The sequence below is a fragment of the Morone saxatilis genome, unplaced genomic scaffold (genome assembly GCF_004916995.1).
Source record: "Morone saxatilis isolate NCDOM2014 unplaced genomic scaffold, NCSU_SB_2.0 Contig11, whole genome shotgun sequence".
Classification (NCBI taxonomy): Eukaryota; Metazoa; Chordata; class Actinopteri; family Moronidae; genus Morone; species Morone saxatilis.
In genome coordinates this window covers 24,625,334-24,645,805 of record NW_023339663.1, presented here as the reverse complement: position 1 = coordinate 24,645,805, position 20,472 = coordinate 24,625,334, and the positions used below count along the sequence as shown (strand labels likewise).

General features: G+C 39.6%; 2 protein-coding genes across 2 annotated transcripts in view; both read right to left on the bottom strand.

Annotated features, from left to right (window-relative positions):
* Positions 1-1,010: 1,010 nt before the first annotated feature.
* Positions 1,011-14,792, bottom strand: LOC118320719 (aminopeptidase N-like). The gene is made up of 21 exons (XM_035651776.1): positions 14,641-14,792; positions 10,164-10,897; positions 9,876-10,018; positions 8,693-8,832; positions 8,412-8,538; positions 7,882-8,036; positions 7,427-7,540; positions 7,156-7,299; positions 6,747-6,812; positions 6,427-6,492; positions 6,160-6,335; positions 5,548-5,624; positions 5,280-5,413; positions 4,669-4,724; positions 4,443-4,590; positions 4,229-4,320; positions 3,972-4,082; positions 3,590-3,757; positions 2,313-2,453; positions 1,945-2,026; positions 1,011-1,813 (listed from the first exon to the last, which is right to left on the bottom strand). Exons 2-21 carry the CDS (start codon positions 10,766-10,768, stop codon positions 1,661-1,663), a joined length of 2,898 nt encoding a protein of 965 aa, XP_035507669.1. The 5' UTR covers positions 10,769-10,897; positions 14,641-14,792; the 3' UTR covers positions 1,011-1,660.
* A 283-nt stretch (positions 14,793-15,075) lies between these two features.
* The window catches only part of ap3s2 (adaptor related protein complex 3 subunit sigma 2), a 7,161-nt gene continuing 1,764 nt past the window's right edge, over positions 15,076-20,472 (bottom strand). Inside the window, exons 4-6 of the mRNA XM_035651941.1 lie at positions 19,925-19,996; positions 17,825-17,932; positions 15,076-16,194 (exon numbers count right to left, since the gene is read on the bottom strand). Of these exons, the coding sequence (XP_035507834.1) occupies positions 16,069-16,194; positions 17,825-17,932; positions 19,925-19,996 (306 nt within the window). The 3' untranslated portion in view covers positions 15,076-16,068. The remainder of the gene's footprint in view (positions 16,195-17,824; positions 17,933-19,924; positions 19,997-20,472) is intronic.

Genomic DNA, 20,472 nt, shown 5'->3' with positions numbered 1-20,472 from the left:
CAAATAAAACAGTATTTCACAATGTATGATATTGGACTGAGAAGGTTGGGCTAAAGGTCTAATAGGGCAATGGAGAAAGAATAGCTGTCCTGACAAAATGTTTTTACAAGTTCATCTTTGCTGCACACATTTTTAGCATGCACCATGTTCCATGCTCGCTGATATGATGCAGGATCAAAAATACTTGTTAAATACAACTGGATCTGCTTTTCTGGCTGACGTTTTACTTCTGCTCGTAGATCTCAGTAGCTTTGGAGACCTCCTGGTCCACATTAGCATAAAGTGAAGTGACATGGTGCTGGACATTAGAAGCCTTAAAATGCAATAGCGATGTGTGGCACATCAGACAGAATGCTTTCCCACTGGGTTGAATACAATTTATTTTCCCACTTCTATGCTCGTCTTTATATTTGCACTTAGCTGTACATTTGCCAGCTAAGATGTTAAAGCGATTGCAGAGAGACAGTTACTAAAATTATGAAGGTTGCTTCCCAAACATGATAGCATCTGTCAATAGACCTGCCTGCCTTTAATGCTCTCATACACTATGTCCACTTTTTGTTTCTTCAAGCCCAAATACTTGGCTGATGTCCCTTTGGTCCCTTTCTCAAAAGCCACAGAAGACATTACAAAGCTGTTTACAGGCTGTGTATTACTCCTAGTGACCTGTAGATTAACTTTGACATGTGAAATCAGTGTAGAGCCCCTTTAACCTTTCATTATTTTCAACTTTATGCAGGTTATAAAACGCCATTAAAGTATCTTATCAGCTATGTCTCCTTGAACTGTCAGTCTCTTGGTGTCTGTTTCAAACAGGCTGAATCGAGAGAAGGCTCGTCTCAATGCTAATCTTACTCTTCCGTCATTGTACAATGATAGTGTATCAATGTTAACTGAGTGCAAAATCTAAAGTGTTGTATAGACTTGGCAGACAATTAGTACATCATGTAGTGCAATGATTTATGATTTAATGATCAAGTTTTAAAAAGGATAAACAACAACAAGCCTAATAGAAATCAAATCAGGCAAATTTATTCAGTAAGATCACTTTTTACAATATCTTTCTCTCCTACCACTAAAGGGCAAAAGTTGTTAAAAACTCATTCATTGCACATTTGCAGGGATACACACATATGTATGCAGTCAATCTGAAATACAAAAGTTATGTTATGTCATGTTTAGGGTCCCTAATGGCAGTCACCGGCTTCACTCACTTGAATCAGTGTCAGTGAACACAAGTTGCTCTGGTGTTAAAGTGGTTAAAGGCCCGCGTTTAAATGCATTGCATACATCATAGTAAGCAGCAACATATAATATTAAAATGAAGAAAAAGACATCAATGAATGGATTTCTGAGAATGAAAAAAAATGTTATGCGAGTAAAACAATCTTTTTTGTTCATTGACAATCACAGACTAGAGCCAAGAGTTATACTCTAGTATTTACTGCTATACCACTGGTATCAAGTGACACTGTTCATCTGTTCCTTTGCTCTAAAGTTTCCAGTGAAGTATTTTGTCACATCAGTTGTCATTGCACAACTAATATAAAAATGAATTGCCACCCATTTGTTGTTCCTGATGATTATAGTGATCGTCATTCAATACATATCCCTGACTGCACTAAAAAGAGAGTGTGTCATTTTGACCGTCTAAGTGTTCTCATGTGGACTCCTCAGTAAACCACTTCAGCACATGGGCTTTGTTCTCCGTCACCCATTTAATGTTGGCTGTGGTCTTCTCTATAGCCTGCTCCAGGGCCAAGGTGGCTGAGCCAAAACCAACATGAAGATTTTCTTCTTTGAATTTCTTCAGCTGGAAAGGGACACAGCAAAACAAAGAGAGAAAAAATGAATTCTGCATTTGTTGTCTTTCTTTTCCACTAAATCCCCTCAGGGAAATACAGTGTGTATTTCAGTACTGTTGTGGCTGTGTGGGCGTCATACCTCCTGCAACTCAAACTCTGAAGAGAACCTCTTTGTGATTCCATTGATGAGATTTGAGAAGGAAAATGATCCTTTTCCATACCTTAATAAAAAAGAAAGTTCACTTTAAAGATGTAGTGATCAGCAGAAGGAAATTGTGCATATCCTACTGTTGCTCACATTGAACATATTCCTGGGAAAGAAACACATTAATTTCTATATAAACAGTCTGAAAATAAAGGCCAAATAACTTGTGAGTAAGTGAAGGGAAATACCACCATGTGCACTCAGCTTTTTTAACTTTTACACTTTGCTGAGACCTGCTGTGTATTCTGTGTATTAAATATTCTTCCATCCTTAATTAATTCCTGAGATGAGTGAGCTCTTACTGCTGGAAAATGTAGCCCCATCTTGCCCTGACGAAGTTCCAGGCCAGCGGCATCCCCACAACATTTCTGGCAACGTACTGGATGGTAGAGGTGGCGTCTTGCTTGCGGATCTTAGTTGGGTCGAGTGTGTATTCCAGATACCTGGCTCAACCCAAACTTCTTATTACAAAGATATATAGTTTCCAAAACACTATCTTAATACATTTAATTCAGCACACCATTAAATATTTCAAACATCTGGAGCATGTAAAAAGGGTTTCTTACCTGGTTACCTTACTGTGTTAGGGTTACCTGCTATCCTGAAGTAGTTGATTTAGCTTTAATGGTGTTTTCAGACAGAATGCAAAGCAAATCTGAGCCACAGCTCAGTTGCATGAGAGTTAATGGAAAGAAGCAAATTCGCTCTATGGTTAGGGGTAGAATGGATTGGGAAATTACCATCATTCTAACAGCCAATTATTTTCAAAACCCCCGAATAGTCCGAAAAATGTCCCATCAGACCAAAAGAACATTTGTCCAACAGACTGTTATTCCAAAAACAAAAGAACAATGTTCAAATGCCCATTTCTCCTAAAATACACACTCTCCCTGGAGTTTTGTCTTTGATATCTTAGTGTATTTGGACATACAGGAAAGGGGGGGGGGATCTCCCTTGCCATAGTAACACTAATAAACATGTGTGGTCAGATTTAGGCTTTAAAAGTACTTGGTTGGGTTTTAGAATAATGGGCCATCTGAACAGCACGGATTAGGGTGAAGACTGGTCAATGTTAGTAGAAGATATTTTAACTGGTGAATTCTGAGATCAGCCAAAGCCTGAGCTGTCACAGAAACACATGTGTATTTTACTAGCTACAGCTAATGATTGTACAGAAAGTTCAGGCAAATAAACACACGGCGCACAAACAGTCCAACAGCTTAATTAGTGTGAATAATGAAAGTGAGGTTATGAAACTTTTGAACAACCTAATGGCACATTCTCCCTATTACAAATTCAACTGTGAGCTTATGATGGCTAATGTTAGCCAGTGCTAGTAAATATTAGGTATATATTGCTGTGGATCAGTTCGCTGACTTTATGACTCTTTTCTTCTAGTGCCACTGTTGCCAGAACAAGAACAAGTGGACTGCAGAATAGATACAAATTCCCCACTCTTGCATAAATGTTCTGTTACATTGTTGTACATGGTAGAATACATGCATAGACTGGGTGTTTCATTATCTCTTCATTCAACACTTTGAAAGATTGAATAAACTAATCTGAATGTTGCTTGTACCTGTTCAAAAGCCAAGGAGCTTTGGTGCAGGACATGGCAGCCCTGAGCCTGGAAGCTTCAGATGCCAGAGTGGCATTCTTGAACATTCTCCAGGCAAAGTCCCACTCCTCCACGCCCCCGAAGGCTATCGCACTACAGTAAACTGTGCTTTTCAAGTTGGAATGGATCCTGGTCAACGTTAAGGTAAACATACAGTAGATTAGAATATAAATACTAAACACACAGCATCACTCCTCAGACACTTGGTGTGTACATTGCTAGCTACAGCTAACATACGGTTGTTTCACTGGCTGTCAGGGGTGAATTAACACAGAGTGCACAAACTGTCCAGCAGTCAAATTTGTGCAAATACAAAAACTCAAAAGAACTGCTTTGTACTCACGGGTTGTGATGTGGATTTTCCATCCACTGTCTGTACCAGCTTTTGATCAGCTCCCTGCAACCCTCCACACCCATACTGCAGGCGTATCCAACAGCATTGATCTGATTATACCTGAGAAGAGAGATATTTGATAAAACTGTGAAAAACTGCAATATAGCATGGCAATATCCAAAGGCCTATGTGTGAGGCTGTTGGAAAAGGTAACAATCTAAAAGAAATATTGCATTGCAAGTCACTACTGCTTAAAGAATTCTTACTGGTCAGTGTGTCCTGTAGGTACTTTGGTCCAGTTAGCTGTAATGGTCTTGAAGTGCTCAAAAAGTGGTTGGATTTGTTTCTTGAGGTATGCCTACAATAAAAATATATCGGCAATCTTTTTTATATCCAGTTGTCTTACACAGTCCCTTTATATACTTCTTCTAATAGTATCAGAATGATAAGTATTAGTATTAGTAGTAAAGCAGTATTAACCTGTAAAGCTCCATAAACCTCAGTGCGGTCAAACATTAATATGTAGTAGTCGAGGTTTCTCAGAGCTGAATCCCAGGGGATGTAGTCTCTTTCCTTGGACAGGTATTTGGTAGTTCTCAGGGCCAATGTTGTATTGATTATTTTGGCTCTACACAAAGGGAACAAATCCTTTGCATTCTTTGCAGACATACAAAGTGTGATGGATTAAATACTTATTTTTCATTACCTTGCTAGGTTGAATGTATCATCTATGATCTGTGCTCTGTTGATGATTGATAAAGCCTAAAAGAAATGACACACACAAACACATACATGTTCAAATCTACAAACACAGACAACCAAACCTGTGTGGTGATGCAAATAGAACAGTCACAATTTCTGCAGGAAGTCATTTGTTTTATTATTTCTTTAGACTGTCTCAGTATCTGCAGTAGCATAAACCACATTTGATATTGGAATCCTGGGATTCAAATTGAAGACAAATTGAAAATTCAATACAGCAAGAATTCTACATAAACTCTACAATAAAGTAAATAAAATCCAAATCCGTTTCCTCTGACATGCACTACTCTCTAGGCCCATTCTCCTTGGTAGAAAATGTATTTTTATTTGTTAGGATGAACACACCCCAAACAGTATGTGATTGGCCAACCCAGCCAAACTCAGCATCCACTCTTAAGCTGGAATGACAAATAAACTTGAACCTGAACTTAAACTTAAGAGGGCAAGTCTGCAATCATCATTGCATAATGCAGATCTGTTTGTATTCATCTAGAAAATGGACATGCAGCATAAACAAAACCGTCACTGCAACTTCCGACAGGTGAATGGGCTCACCTGATGGTTGGTACTGAGCAGGGAGAGGAGACGATCCCAGTTGTCAAGGTCATAGTTCACCCTAAAGTATCCAGATACATTAGTGTTCGCCAGCACCCAGTTCTCTCCCGACACTCTCATCTGACTGTTGATGTCTGGTGAAAAATATTGAAGAGATATCTAAGATATTCAGTGGTCCACTCAAGTCCACTCATATGGTAGGAAGTCATTTCTTCTCTAGTATGCTGATCTAATACAGAAGAGCAGTGAGATGTTTCTATGGCCATACCTGTCTTTTGAAGGAGCCAGTACTGCTGCTGCTCCACACCTGTCTTCATCCATTTAATCGGGACAAACCATGTGTAACTGGGCAGAAACAGCAATAAAGACGATGAGTGAAAATGGAACAATGTTGGGTTTTGGATAGCAATGTCAGGATGTTGGTCTGACTTTCTGTCTATTGGATTTTTTGCCATGAAATGTGGTATATATAGTTATGGTCACTAGAGGATTATCCCTACTGACTTTGGTGATCCTCTGACATTTCTTCTCCAGGTTCACATTCGTGGATTTGAGTGAGTTTCAACAACCATTGGATGGATTGCCATAAAATTAGGTAGCCTACAAACATTCATGTCACCATCAAGATGAGTTGTGATAACTTTAATTATTCTCTTGCTCTTCATCTAGCAATTTTTAAGCAGCAAATTATAGTATGCTAACAAACTAAACTAAGATGGTAAACATGAGAAACATTACATGTTATCATTATCATTTTGAGATATACAGCCATGTAGAGCTTTTGTCGAGACATAGGTAGACATTTATCCAAATTTATCTTCATTTATCTTCATTTATTGCCTACATGGAACTTACAGGATAAGGTAAAACTTATTCCTACTTGAACTGAGAGGGCCTGTCCACTACAGAGTCTGGATCCAGTAGGAAATGTTTCTGGGTGATACTTCCTGTCCGGGTGTCAATAGTGACCACTGGAAAGCCCATCTGAAGAGTCCAGTGATTCATGATGTTGTGGACGGTGTGAGGAATATGCATACCTGGTGTGTTTTCAACTGCCTGACAACAAACAGAGGGTAGCAGGATTCACACACACCCAATGACACATTGCCAGGTGAAATCATGCGTGACTGTGACGTTTTTAACTGACCTTTTGGAGGTGGTCCCACAAGTCTGTATACACTGTGTTATTGAAGGCGAATGTGTTCAAGTAAGACTAAGAAGAGAAAGTTATAAACATCAGGTAAAGAATTAGTTCATGTCAACACATTTCCTTTCCTGTAATATTCATTAGACAACATGTTAAAACATGTTAGAATCTTAAACGATAGAATCCACTGTAAGACAACTTCTTAATTCAAAGCAAATCTTGAGTAATCTTGTTTCTCACACAGACCAGTTTGTTAGACTAACAACACGGCATAGCAGCAGTAGTTAAGTGATGAGGCTTTTAACAGAGCTACTACTCACACTGAGTCCTTTGGCAAACACAGGCTCAGTGAGAAACTCTGACAGCATCCTGAGCACCGCCGCACCCTGAAAACATCAAATACAGAAACCACAAGAATTTGTTTGGCTTGAACTTCTCATAATAGAAAAGGATTTTGCATTTAACCCAAAGTACATATTAGTCTTCTCCAATGGCGATAGAAATGAAAAGATTCTTGTAAACAGTGTTTGTGTTACATGCATTTTCCAGGTTAGGTAAAACTGCCTAAAAGTAGACATTAAAAAAACTAATTCTTTACATTCTTACAGATTGGGCTATATTGCTTATAATACTTCTAAGAAAAATGTGAAAGGGTAAAATACCAATAAGTACTGTATGTCTGCATAAGATCTTGCAGATACTGTATACAATTCTGTCCGAGGAGCGTACCTTGCTGTAGGAGATGGTGTTGAACATCTCGCTGATCTCAGCAGGGTTATTGACCTCCTCTTCTCGGCGGGACAGCGGGTGGGAGGAAGCCAGGGCGTCGACAGCAAACACCTTGTGCACGTCAGAAAGTATTATCTGGTCTTTCTGCAGCCAAGTAGAGAAATTAGTTAGGACAGGCTTGTCTGTGGGAGGTCACGGATACATGAAATGTTACAGTACTTCTGTACTTGTAAGGGCGCGCTGTCTTTGAAGGTACAAGCATGGTTCTTACAATGTTCCAGGTGGGCTCAGCATAGTCCGCTCCGAGGTATTCCACGTATGATGCAAACCCCTCGTTCAACCACAGGTCATTCCACCATTGCAGAGTCACCAAGTTGCCAAACCACTAAAAAAAACACAAGAGTAAAGAGATAAAGAGTTCTGCCTCAGTGAGTTAAGATTTTGGCCAACATTACCACTAAAGTTCAACTCCAAGAAATATAAAAACTGACTAAGCAGGGGCTTAAGAAAATTCCCAACCACAGAATTTCACATAATTTATTATGTCAGGTTTTAAATACATCTAAAGTCAGCAGGGTTAATTTTTCCCTAGATGATTATCTGTCATTGGTTTTTGCATGGGGAGGTTGAATACACATAAATTTATGTGTACAACATTACTGTGTTTTGTTTGTTTTTAGTTTTTTGATGTAATCCTAGCAATTTGGCAGAAATAGTATGGCCTACCATGTGTGCGAGTTCATGTGAGATTACAGTTGTTACTCTCTCTTTGTTTCCAGTGGAGGACAAAATGGGATCATAGAGCAGGGCCGTCTCCCTATATGTGATCAGACCCCAATTCTCCATTGCCCCAGCATTGAAGTCAGGCAGAGCAATCTGATCTGGGGAGGACAAGGACAGCAGAAATTAATCAGAAATATCTTTTTACAGTTGTTTACAACCCAGATTAGCATTTACCTAAAAGCATTGCCGTGTGTGCAGCCTCAGATCATGGCTGGAGACATTAGTCTTGTTGACAGTTTTTTGTAATGTTGGTCTAAAATCTGAAACTGATTTTACCTGCTAAAAATCCTTACAAATACAGGTTAAAATGTCCAACAGCAAATGTGCACAGCTTGCACGCAATGAACAAAATGTTTCTCTTCCCAATTGCAAAGACTGAATGCTGGGCTCAGTGGGATAAAGGAAATGAGATTAATATTTCAATCTTCACATGAAAATGTTGGCGTAAGCATGTTGATGCAGAGTTGACCTACCTGACTTGGAGAGCGGATATGTTGCATTGTAGTAGTGCTCATAGAACTGAAGGATTGGCCCTGTAACGTTGAGAGCATAGTCCCCCTGCCTGTCAGCTATGGCTTTTCTTCGAGCCCAGATTCGGATCTGCAAAGAATTTGACAGCTTTTAAGCCACATAACGAATAATCTTTGTGGGGTCACAGAAACACAATGTTGTGACGTCTTAATTAACACTGGTTTAATCTGTATGCTGACCACAGTGGTAACAAAAACATCAACAGGGAGCAGAGGAATCTTACCAATAAATTGTTGTTTTGGGTTGACTGAATCTTAACAAAGTCACTGACAATAAATGCCAGCAGATATGTGGACATTCTCTCTGTGGGCTCAAATGTAGTCACACTGATAGGCACGCCATCAATGACAGAGTCTACTGTGTCTGTTCAGAGAGGGGAAGAGTTAGACTCTGACACTCTGTTAACATTAACACCATGTAGTTGTTGATTTTCTTATAACATGGTCAAAGTTATTAATCATTTACAATGAAAACTCTCTCACACATGAGTTAATAACACATGTGTTTTACTCTTAAAGAGACAGTTCACCCCAAAATCAAAAATACATATTATTCCTGTTGCTTGTAGTGCTGTTCATCCATCTAGATTGTTTTGTTGTGAGTTGCTGAGTTATATATATTATAGATATCGGCTGTAGAAATGAAAGTCTTCCCTCCAATATCATGGAACCAGATGGCAATCAGCTTGTTGTGCTCAAAGCACCAAAAAAGTACATTTGAACTTGACAGCGATGTCTCTTATCAAAAATTACAACCCAGTAACTAAAGATAATGCACAGACCTTGTTGTGAGCAGTGTTATATGGAAACTATGTGGGGTAGCTAACATTACAGCTCAGCCAAGTAGGATGCCATTATTATTTTTTCTACATCCTGCGCTGTCACAAGCACAGCACAAGCCTCTCATCTATCAACAGATGTAAGCTTCCTTTTGCCCTGTTATGCATAGAAAGAAATTAAACTCATGAATCTGCTCACACAACAAGGCCTGTGGATTACCTTTAATATCCGGGTCATGATTTCTGAAAAGAGACACTGCTGTTGAGTTTTTCAAATGTATTGTTTTGGCACTTTGAGCACTACAAGCCGAGTGCCATCTGGTTCCTATGATATTCAAGAGAAGGCAGAAGTCTCTTCTGGGGATATCTCCACAACTCGGCAACTCACAACAACACAATGTAGATGGATAAACGGCACTACAGGTAGGGGGAAAAACATGTGATTTTGATTTTGGGTTGAACTGTCACTTTAAAAATCACTTTTATTACAAACCTTTACTAATCACCATTTGTCTTTCTTGTATTGCACTTTGATTTTACAATTTACTTTTGCACCCAGTTTCACAGAGAATTAAGATGTATAACAAAATATTTGAAAGGAATGAATTGATGTATTTCTCAAACGAACCAATGTCCCTGCCGTTAGACAGAGCCACAGTGGCTCGGTCATGGATGATGGTGACATTGAAGACGGCTTTCATGGCAGGCTCGTCAAAACAAGGGAAGGTTTTCCTGGCATACGTTGCTTGCATCTGCGAGGTAGCAACAACTCTGTAAAGGTTCCAATTAAATATTAACAGAAAATAGACATCAACCAAGCAAAGTCCTACCAAGAGGAACATTGGAAACATGAACTCACTGTCAAGAACACAATGATGATGCACCATTATTTCTTTTCTACTATGCCATTGCTTACTTCTTCACACCATCTTCAATGTATTCACTCCTGTAGAAGCCTTGCAGGTCATCTGCCAGCTCCCCCAGAAATTCTGTGTAAAGCAAATACAATGATCCAACAGCTAGTCTGCTGTGTAGCTGGAGAACCAGATACTCCGTCTTCACAACAAGCCAAGACTTTTGTATGGTGGGCACAGTGGCTTCACCCAGGCCTGTCAGCTTAGCATGGTGCCCGTAGAAGGTGGTCAGGTTCAGCTTGTTGGAGTGGATGATTATAAAGTCTGTCTCCTTCACACATCTGAAGACCACAGCTGAATGCCCAGTGAAGACGAACATGTCGCGTGCGTCTGGCTCCAGCCTGGGCCACAGGGTAACATTGTAAGACAGAGGAATGAGGGAGTCTGGAAGTCTGTAATAATCCCAGGGCTCCTTCGGGATGAAAGGGGTGGTGGGGGGTGGAGGCCTGCTAGTGCTGTCTGTTGCTTCATCTCCAGGCAAGCCTCGATTCTTGGCCCTTTCCTTGTCATAGGCAATAGACAGAGCTATGATCGTAGCTAGAGCGGTGACCGCCAATACAAGCATCCCGAGGCCCACATTTTTACTGACATAGTAGACTTTCCCCATGTCCGATTCAGGAGGTCAGAGAAGGACACTGAGGGGTTTCAGTCTGTGTTTGTCCAGTACAGCAGGGCTCTTCCCTCCTCAGTTAATGGTTGAGCTATTAACATGGCAAAAAAGACATTTTCATAATACCTAAGGAGAAATGGAAAGATGGGAAGACCTTGGTCATTTAGTCTGTGACTCAGTAGCTCTTAAGTTCGCAAATGTCAATTAATGTTGTGTGGTTCAAAACTGGCATTGCACTTGGTCATTGTTGCTTTGTGGTACAAGTACAGTATTGTTTAATATGAATAAATTACATTTCAGTCAATCATTTTTAGTTGTTATCATAAGTACACATTACCAGCATCCTCAACTGGTCTCCATATAATGTTTTACATTGCGTGCCACCAGGAAATCGACTAAATATATTCACAAATGTTTTACATTACTTTTGTCAGTAATGTCAACATTCGACTGGAAGACAGCTCTTCTGTCTTTCAGTCTGTGATAACTGTATGTCATGTAGTACATTTCCTAGTGGTATTTTCCATTTCACTTTGTCATTTGCTCTTCTGTGTGTAACCAGCAGTCATGACAAGTCATCTGGATTATTTTACAACTAGTGTCCAGGAGATAATAACCCATGGTGACTACCACTTCTGTACATGCATTAACAATTTGATTAGAGCAGAGAGTGACATTGTAAAACAGACTGATTAATTGTGCTATCAAAGTAACATTTACAACTGATATCTTTCCACGCTATTCCAAGCAACCTGACATTTTTATGTAGTCATATAAAATGTAAAACTCATATACTGTAGTCCATGACTTGTTATCATGATAAGATAACATTTTCAATGGCAAGTCATTCAAATTATATTTATTAATCCTGCAATCTTTAGTACCTCCATTTAGTTTGTCTCCATGAGGGTGGAAGTTTATTCTCAATGATGTAACAATGAGAAGTTAAAAGCATATTTTCACCTTCAATAAAACTCAATTAAAGTTTACCACTGACATAATCCTGCTGGCTTCAGTGGGAGGTGCGCAGTTTTCTCCTGTATATCAAAATCACTTTCCATTATCAATAACTGCACAGTGATCAGCTCTGGTAATGTCTGCTATAGAGCATACTAACATACATTACAGAATATAAAACAAACTCAAAGCCTTTACTTCTACTATTTTAAGTACAAAATCCTGACTGTACAAATTGTCTTCCCTCCTTCCCTTCCTATCAGCATGTACAGAGGTTTCCTCTACAACATCATCATCTAATCATTGTACCATACATGTGGGAGTAATGTCAGCAGATCTGTCAGCTGTTCAGATACAGGTGTGTGGGTTTGGTCAACAATAAACTTTGATGCACAAGTTTAATTAAGTATAATAAATAATGAATTTGTTTGATAAGAATATTCTTTAAGTGTCCTAAATTATCTATTAAATATTCACCACTTTCTACTGGGGCACACTAGTGGGATTATGTGGAGTCTTACTGTATTCATTTTGTAAACTGCAAGTTAATTCTTGACCTTGGACCTCAACTGAAGTTGCATACTTTAATGGGATGACAACTGAGCCATCTCCATGACAACTGAGCGAACTTTATCTGCTGATGAAGACCATGAGTTGCAGTCAAAAGTACACAACTCACGTTCCTAGGAATGATTTGCCAACATTTATAACTGCAACTGATGGTTGAAACCCATAACCTCCCAGTTATTTTTCTTTTATTCTAATAAACTATAGTAAGTGAAGGCTCGTGGCTTTCTGACTTTCTTTTGGTCAGGATGTGCTGCAGCTATTTGCTCGAGGGTAACAGGGCTTTGTGATGATATGACAAGCTACCAAAAGACACAACGTAGGCTTTTTTATTAGTGAAAGGTACAAACAGGTAGGTCCTCCCTTAATACACTTACTTGAGATTAACTAAATGATGGTTAATCTACAACCCATAGTGCGCTGTAATAGTCTTACTGTAGCACCTTTAGATAGTGAGAGGCCACAGCTAAAAATAAGATTTCCTCTGTAACAGAAAGCTGTATTTGGGAAGTTTACTTCAGCTCTTAAAAATCTTGTATTTGTTTTTAGACTTTATTGGCACACAGATAATTCTCTGCTAGATTATTATGATGGTAACTCAACATGCTCTCAGCCATCTGGGCTTCTGCCATGCAGTGCCTGAAAGATGGAAACATCTGCAATTGAAAGTGGTAATGCTGAAGTAATAGCCGGCATAAATATTTACCAAATAAAACGTTGTTGTAATTATATACAATACTATTCTGCCCTACAGGCAGAGTGCCGTAAAGGGCTGAACGTTTTCAGGCTGGATTGCAAACTGTGAAACCAATAGGAATAGGAGTTTTCATTTTAAGCCAAAAAAGCCATTGCCATAGAGCCTACAAATGTAGATAGTCTGCCTTTGAAAAACCCTTTAGAAAACATCCCGGGTAATAGCGGGTAAGGCTGAGCTGGTACTGGTATTATATCCTGCATTGAAACAATATTGAATCTTAATATAACAGATCAGGTGGAGTATGTTCCAAGTGCAGTCTGTGCTTGAAGTCCAAAATGATTATGTCGCTGTTGTTCAGGGTGAAGCACAATCAGTCCATGAGATCGGTAAGCAGGGGTTAACAAGACCTTAGGGGCAATTAATCAGCAGTCTGTTAGATAAATGCTTCTAATGTCCCAAATGTCCCTTTAGGCCAAGTTAATAAGCCATATAAGCCAAACAAATCACAAGCACTTTCCCCTGCCAGCAGAGAGCGGGATAATCTTGTGAGTGGGAATGTTTATCTTGGGCTCACAAAATCACATAGTTTCACGGAGTAAAAAATGACAACAAAAGAGCCATGTGACCACCTCTGTTTCCTAGTGTGATCTGAACACACTCTCCTCCTCTGTTCTGTATATTCTTATTGGGCAGAACCTGTGTGTTAAATGCTCTGTACAATATTCCCAGTGCACATTCTATTTGGTGAATCCAAAAAGGAGTAGTTAGTGATAGTAAAGGTGTTCATCTGGGAAGGACTGAAATTTGACATTACTGACTTACTGTAAATCTTAGTTTGGCTGATAAGAAATACATCACTAGCATGACACCCACTTGTTTTGTTTGCATGATTTATCTCTTCTCTCACACTTTGTCCTTTTAACCACATTTCTTGTTGGGGATCAATAAAGTTAATCTTATCTCAATGTGACTGTAAAATACCTTTAGTATCCACACACACACACACACACACACTTTTGCATTATCATTCTACCTGCACGTGAACCTGTGACCTACACTATGAGCCGTGTGTGGCCTCAGCTCCACACTGTACACATACGCTTCAGCCAGCTGTAGGAGCTGCAGCGTTTACATCCAGTACAACCAATAAATCCACAGCAGAGCCAGGAAGTCAGACTGGGACTTCAAGTACATGATAAATTGTAACAAGCTTTTCAAAACTGCATGGCACAAGTCATATACTGTTTTCATTCCACTGACAGAGTGCTTACTAGCTGTGCAGATCCTTCATATGAACTGAGAGCAGTGAAATCAAATGAGGAAGAAGGAGAAGCAACAAACACTCTGGCTGCTTTGTGTCAACTTTGTGTTGACTTTTCATAGACAGCATTTCACAGTGGTTATATATGATCTCTACTGCATTCATGCACCATTTGTGAACCGTCAGGGTGGAACCTTTCTGTTACAGACCAAATTCTAAGAAACCCTCCTCAGTGTCCAAGAAGAAGCGTAACATTGCTCCAGATGGCAAAAGCTGTAAAGTTAATACACAGGCTATTACAGAACCTTTGCTGTGAAGGAAAACATAACTTGGCATGCGGCATGTTGGATAAATTAACATGTCAAACATGGGGAAAACAGTACATACCAAACCTTGTGTAGCTGGATGTCCACTGCTGATTTAAGTTTGCATGAGACGTAGAAGTTGAGCTAGAATGATCCCGGCTGATGTGAAAAACTCACAGTATGCATCAGTGAGAGTGGAGGTGGGAGGTGGTGAGAGCTACCACATGTTTTGCTCAGGATGTAGGGAGGGAAAAACTCCCTCAATCCCCCCCCTGAAAAAAAATCCCTAAATTAGAGAAGGGGGGCTGAAAGAATGTGGCTGTATCAACAGAGACTGCAAACTCATTGTGGTTGAGCAGAAAGAACTCAGAGGTACAGAGTGTCCTGACCATTTTGATGCAGGTTTCACGTGATGCTGGTTGACCACAGCCTGGTGACTCAGCTCACCTGTGTTCACACAAAAGAAAAACTCCAGGTTGTCTCGACTGAGCTGTTTAACAAAAACATCACGGCCACAGAGATTTGCATTTTCATTTATTTGATTTACCTTGGCAAGGAATGATTTTGACACGGACACATTCACTTCCTTGAGAGGCTCGACAGAACTCTAGCAGAATATGGCTTAAATGAAAGTCTGATTCTGATTTTTCATGACCACTAAATACAGCCAGTAAGACACAAACACACTTCATACAAACGCTTAAAGAGCCAGAAAACGTCGAAGTTAGTCTGCTGCCTCTCTGAACAGATGTTGGCAAGATACTAACACAGCACATTAAAACTTGGCTGGAACTAAACAGCCTTTACATTTGCCATACTGAGCACAATCTGCACCCAGGAGGACAATATTAATATTCACAAATCACAAGGATGTCAGAGACAACAATATATTACAGAGAAGGAAAAATAAACTGTGACAAGAGCCAAGCGGAGGAGTCTAATCCCAGTCCGTATGAACACACACTTGGAACAGGAGATAAAGATGTGTTTGAGTAATTACAGCCCAATACAGAAGCCAAGGGATCCTATAACAGTGCTGAGTCCAAAAGCTCACTCTAGACAGGGAACATTTTCAAACCTTGGATGGGACAAACTGCTCATGAATGTCAAGAGATTTAAAAGAGTTGAGCAGTAAAACAAAAACTGGGCCAGCACAGTTCATTATTCATTTGGAAAGAGTAGGAAATCAACTGGAGAAATAAAATAAAAAACGCGGAAGAAATAGCAGAAAATATATAGATATTAATGTTACTCTAGATGCTTTATAGAGTCAAACTTTACATTATTGTGCAAATCCTTCAACTGGAGCAATCTGTAAATTGTATACAGCAGAACTCAGAAATAATCCACTGCCTATCTCCCGTTCATGTGAAAAGAATGAGGGAGAGAATAAGCTGCTGTGGTTCCATAATACATATATAAAACTGTTTTCTGTAGTAACAGCAGAGCTGGGCGGAGGGGAACAGTATCAGTAGTACATCAGCCCTGCAGAGCTCAGCTGGAGCGCCGCTCAGAATGGGGAGAGGCTCGGCACTTTGATATTGATGTCTCCGATGTTGATGTTGCGGGGAATCTCGGGCAGGTTCATGTTCTTCACGGCAGAGACAGCGCGAGCGGGGGCTGCCGATAGACCTCCCTACCAAAATAAAACAACATGGAAAACACCTTCAAAAGTCACTGTGTGTAGGCATTTAAAAACCACACTGTACCAGGGATGCAGAAGCATGTTAGTGAACTTGCAACATCTTGAGCATACTTAAGCTCAATAATATTAGCAATATTGGCAGCAGCATGTTGCCAACACTTTTGACAATGTTGTCAGGAACTGTTCCTTACGTGCATACAAGTAAATTCAGAGATGTGACACAAATGTGGCTGCGGAACTGCAACCTTAAAAGGAATAGTTGGGCATTTTAGAAAATATGCTTATATGCTTTGTTGCCAAGAAATACCACAGATCCAACCTGCCCTAAAACCCCAATGTTTTTGTGGTTTTTAGGCGTTTTTGTACAATTTGTTACTAAGTGAGCTTTAGAGGTGCTGCTAAACAGATTTTGTCATATTGCTATCTCTCTGTTTGCAGTCTTTATGCTTAGCTAAGCTGAGTTAAGCGTCTCCTGGCTGTGGTTTCATATTTAATGTACAGATATGAGAGTGGCATTAACCTTCTCTCCTAACTCTCAGCAAAAAAGAAAATAAACAGATTTTCCAAAACAAAGTCCTATTCTTTAAATTCAAGAAGTAATCAAATCCACATTCCCTTTTGACAACATTCATGTTTCACTTGTTTCATTTTTCATCAACATACAGTTGAATGTGATTGGCAACCTTTTCTCGAATTTCAGGTCCACTGCAGGAGCTTTCCACAAGCACTTGATTGAATAAAAAAGGAAATACATTCCCTCAATTGCATTTGGACATAAAAGCAACAATGAGTCAGTCTGACAATCACACTGAATTGCCATTTTATGTAATGTCAGCCTGACATGTGTTCATGTGAATGGGAAATGTTCAATTCATGTGGAAAGGATGTGTGGAATAAAAAAGACAATATCTCTGGTTCTCCTACATTGGTCTGGGTCCTGTGCTATCAGACTGCAATGCTGAATTGGTGGAGTACTCTTTGAATGCGTTATTATTATTTCTGTAAGTTCATTAATTAATTCACTCTTTAATGCTTGTCTTTCATTTCCTGTCAGTTGACGTTCCCATTCTTAGCTACTAATCCTACTAAGGTCTGATTGGTCAGTTGTTTCTTTAAAAGGCATACTATGCAGGATTCATCTAAAAAACAATGTATAGACTCATACAAACATAATCGCTCTGTCATCACTTATGACCCATAGAACCCATGGCCCATATGAAAATAATTATTATAATTTTCAATGAATTATTCCCTTGATTCACTGCTTTGTTCTCGTCACTCCTCTCTTTATTCATTCTCTATGTTGTTTGACCAAAGGTGCTCTTTCTGGCTCTCTTAACTCAGAATGGTGGCTTTACAAACAGCAACAAATCCTGCATATTATGCCTTTAACCAGAGGAAACAGGTTTCAGTGGGTGCAGCACGAGACCTGTTTTAACCCAACTAACCTCTTAGGCAAACATTCAGGTTTCAAATCTGATCGTACTAGTGAATCAGTGTAGCTGCCTGGGAAGCAAAAGATAAACACAATCATCTATCTAAGAACCTATGGTATAAACAATGGTCATCACTCATTGTTGTACACAAGGGCATGGTCCTTTAATGTGTTAAACAGACTGACCTCTGACTTCTCCATGCGGTTCTGCACTTCAACCTGGGCTACAATCTCATTCATGTTGGTCTCCAGCACCATGCCTCCCATCACCACCTCCTGCAAGATATAATGGACCTGCAGACAGACATAACACACCAGGTGTATTAACTGCCTTAACACCACTGTACATGTCAGTCATAAAAACAGTTCTCTTTGCAGGGACTTAACATTCAAAATGCACCACAAAATGCTACAGAAAATTCTGAATGACATCAGATAGAAAATGAAATAACAAAAAAGTACAGGACCGGATCCAAAACGCAGCCAGATGTGACAGTTTGAAGCGGAGTTGAGTATTTCACAATCTTGTCTTGTCTAGCTGACAGCTCATCTGTGTTTCTTTATACCAAATTATAGAGAAGAAATGAGAGAGGCACAATAACTAACGTTGGAGAGAACGTAGGCAACAGTTTCAATTTCTTTTTCAAGTCCAGATTTGTGAATTCCTGTGGGCAGAAAATATTTCCTGGGAACAGGAAACTGTGTATTGCGACCTACTTTGATATAAGGCATGATGAACTGGAAAACAATCAATAACCATCAATGTTTTCCGTAAAGCTGCATTCCTGAATGTTCTCCTTGCAAAAAAATGGACTATATCAGCTGCATGAAGTGACATGAGGGAAAGAAAATAAAATAGTAAAACAGCCTACATATGTTATGTATTAATTTGCATATGTCCATGGCAGACTAGTAATAATAAATCTGTTTTAAAATCCTGCATATGTATGATGATTACAATTTTACAGTGATATGCAGGTCAGTTTTGTTCAGCTAGGGAAGCCCTCTGAGAGAAAAGGGTTTTCTCTCTAGTAGAAATATTTCCAAGTTTCATCTTGGAACATTCCTTGGGCCAAACCCCACTGCACACATGACTTCAATTTCCTGCTGGGAAAATTCAATCAAGATGGCTGTAGATGTGTCTGATGAGTTTTTAGCTCACTTTTAGCTCAGCTCCAGGGAAAGAATAGGAGGTCTCGCTCTAGTCTGAACAATACAAAGCTTCAGTCTAAAGAAGCTTGCACTGAGTTTAAATGCATTTTTAAAAATCATTATGTGAAAAACTCTTTACAAGAAGAACACTGATGGGTTTTTGAAACAAAATGCAAGCTCCAGGCTCTGATGAGGGAGAAGAGAAAAGAGAGAAAGGAAAGAGGAATTTCAGAGCTGCAGAATCTCTCTCTCATGATCTACTGTACATCATACAGCAGTGGAGCCCAGTTTGATACACAGTATTAGTTAAAAATGCTGGGCCCACACAACCAAAAACAACTGGATCAATTACAGCAATGCAGCTGTTGCTGAAAATCAGCTGGCTGTATGGAAAAGGCAAACACACTGCACATTACCTTGGGGGCCTTGTCTCTCTACAGCTCATTCATAAATACAAAAATCCTGTCATTTGAACCTTGTATTGAATATGGAGAAGAAAAAAAACCATTTAGTAACAAACTGCAGTTTTGAGGTTGGCACATGTATAGTAAACATAATGTAGTAAACATGAGGTTCTGCCGGACATTTCTAAATGGAAATAACAGACTTGCCATGCAAAGGCTTTAACGTTCCCATAGTCTTCCAGATGAGTTACCTTGCTACACGTTTCAAGGTACGACACTGTGCCAAGTGTGAATTTAGCCAGCTGAGGAGGACCATACACATGTGAGCAAGAGAATGAAACAATGTGCTTTCAATGGATTTACTTGGCAAAGAAAATGTTTAAATGCTGACGCTGACCAACTACTGGCCTCATCCAACCTAGACTTAACTGACTGAGCCACCACTTCCTGCAGCTGCTAGACGGCTCAAGGCAGAATATTCTTGTACTTCTTTTACTGTGAAGCCTACATTGACAGCAGATTAACAACAAATATGAAAGTTGTTGTCCCAGAAGTTAAAAACCTGACACTGGAGAAGGGTATAATTCAGCGGGTCAAACTGCTGATCAGCTGCTGAGAACTCCAGGTCTAAGGCAAAGCTACTCATAAGCTGTGGCACAAACAGCAGAAATGTGCAGAGGAAACACCTGAAGATGAGCATTATATAAAAGGCTAAAATGTCCACACACACCTTGTCCATGTGGAATATGAGGTCCAGTTCACAGACGTTTTCAAAGCATTTGTCCAGTGTTTCCACAAACACCTGCAAAGAAGAGGATTTGGACAGTCAGACATCTCTCAAATAAACACCTGTGTTTGGTGGTGACTGATTTTAGACGTCATACAAATACTGATGACAGTAGTACGGGTGAGGTGGGTTTGGGTTTAATGCATATCAGTGTGGGATCAAAGCTGTAAACTGGTAAACTTTCACAGGTTATTTATTGAGAGTATTCCTACTTTTGTATTATGTTTTGGTTTCTGTGAATTTGAGTGTTTTGTCCTTTAGTCTCCATGACTTATGTGAGTTTGAGGTTGAGCATGTTGTATTTTTCCACAAAGGTTGCTTAATCTTTTAGGGCATTAATTGTTTAATAGGTGGATGACTTATGTCTCTTGTGTGCTGCCACAATTTCCCCGAAGGGGCAATAGAGAAGTGATGCAAGATTTCTGCTCTGATTAAAACATAATGCATCAGCACTTCATGTGATGACTTGAGGAAACAATGACAATCACAGT

Coding starts and splice junctions, on each gene's coding strand:
- LOC118320719 (XM_035651776.1), bottom strand. CDS start 10,768: ATGGGGAAAGTCTACTATGTCAGTAAAAATGTGGGCCTCGGGATGCTT. Junction 8,833..9,875: donor GTCTAACGGCAGGGACATTG/GTTCGTTTGAGA, acceptor CTCTCTGAACAG/ACACAGTAGACTCTGTCATT. Junction 7,300..7,426: donor CTGAGCCCACCTGGAACATT/GTAAGAACCATG, acceptor ACTTGGCTGCAG/AAAGACCAGATAATACTTTC.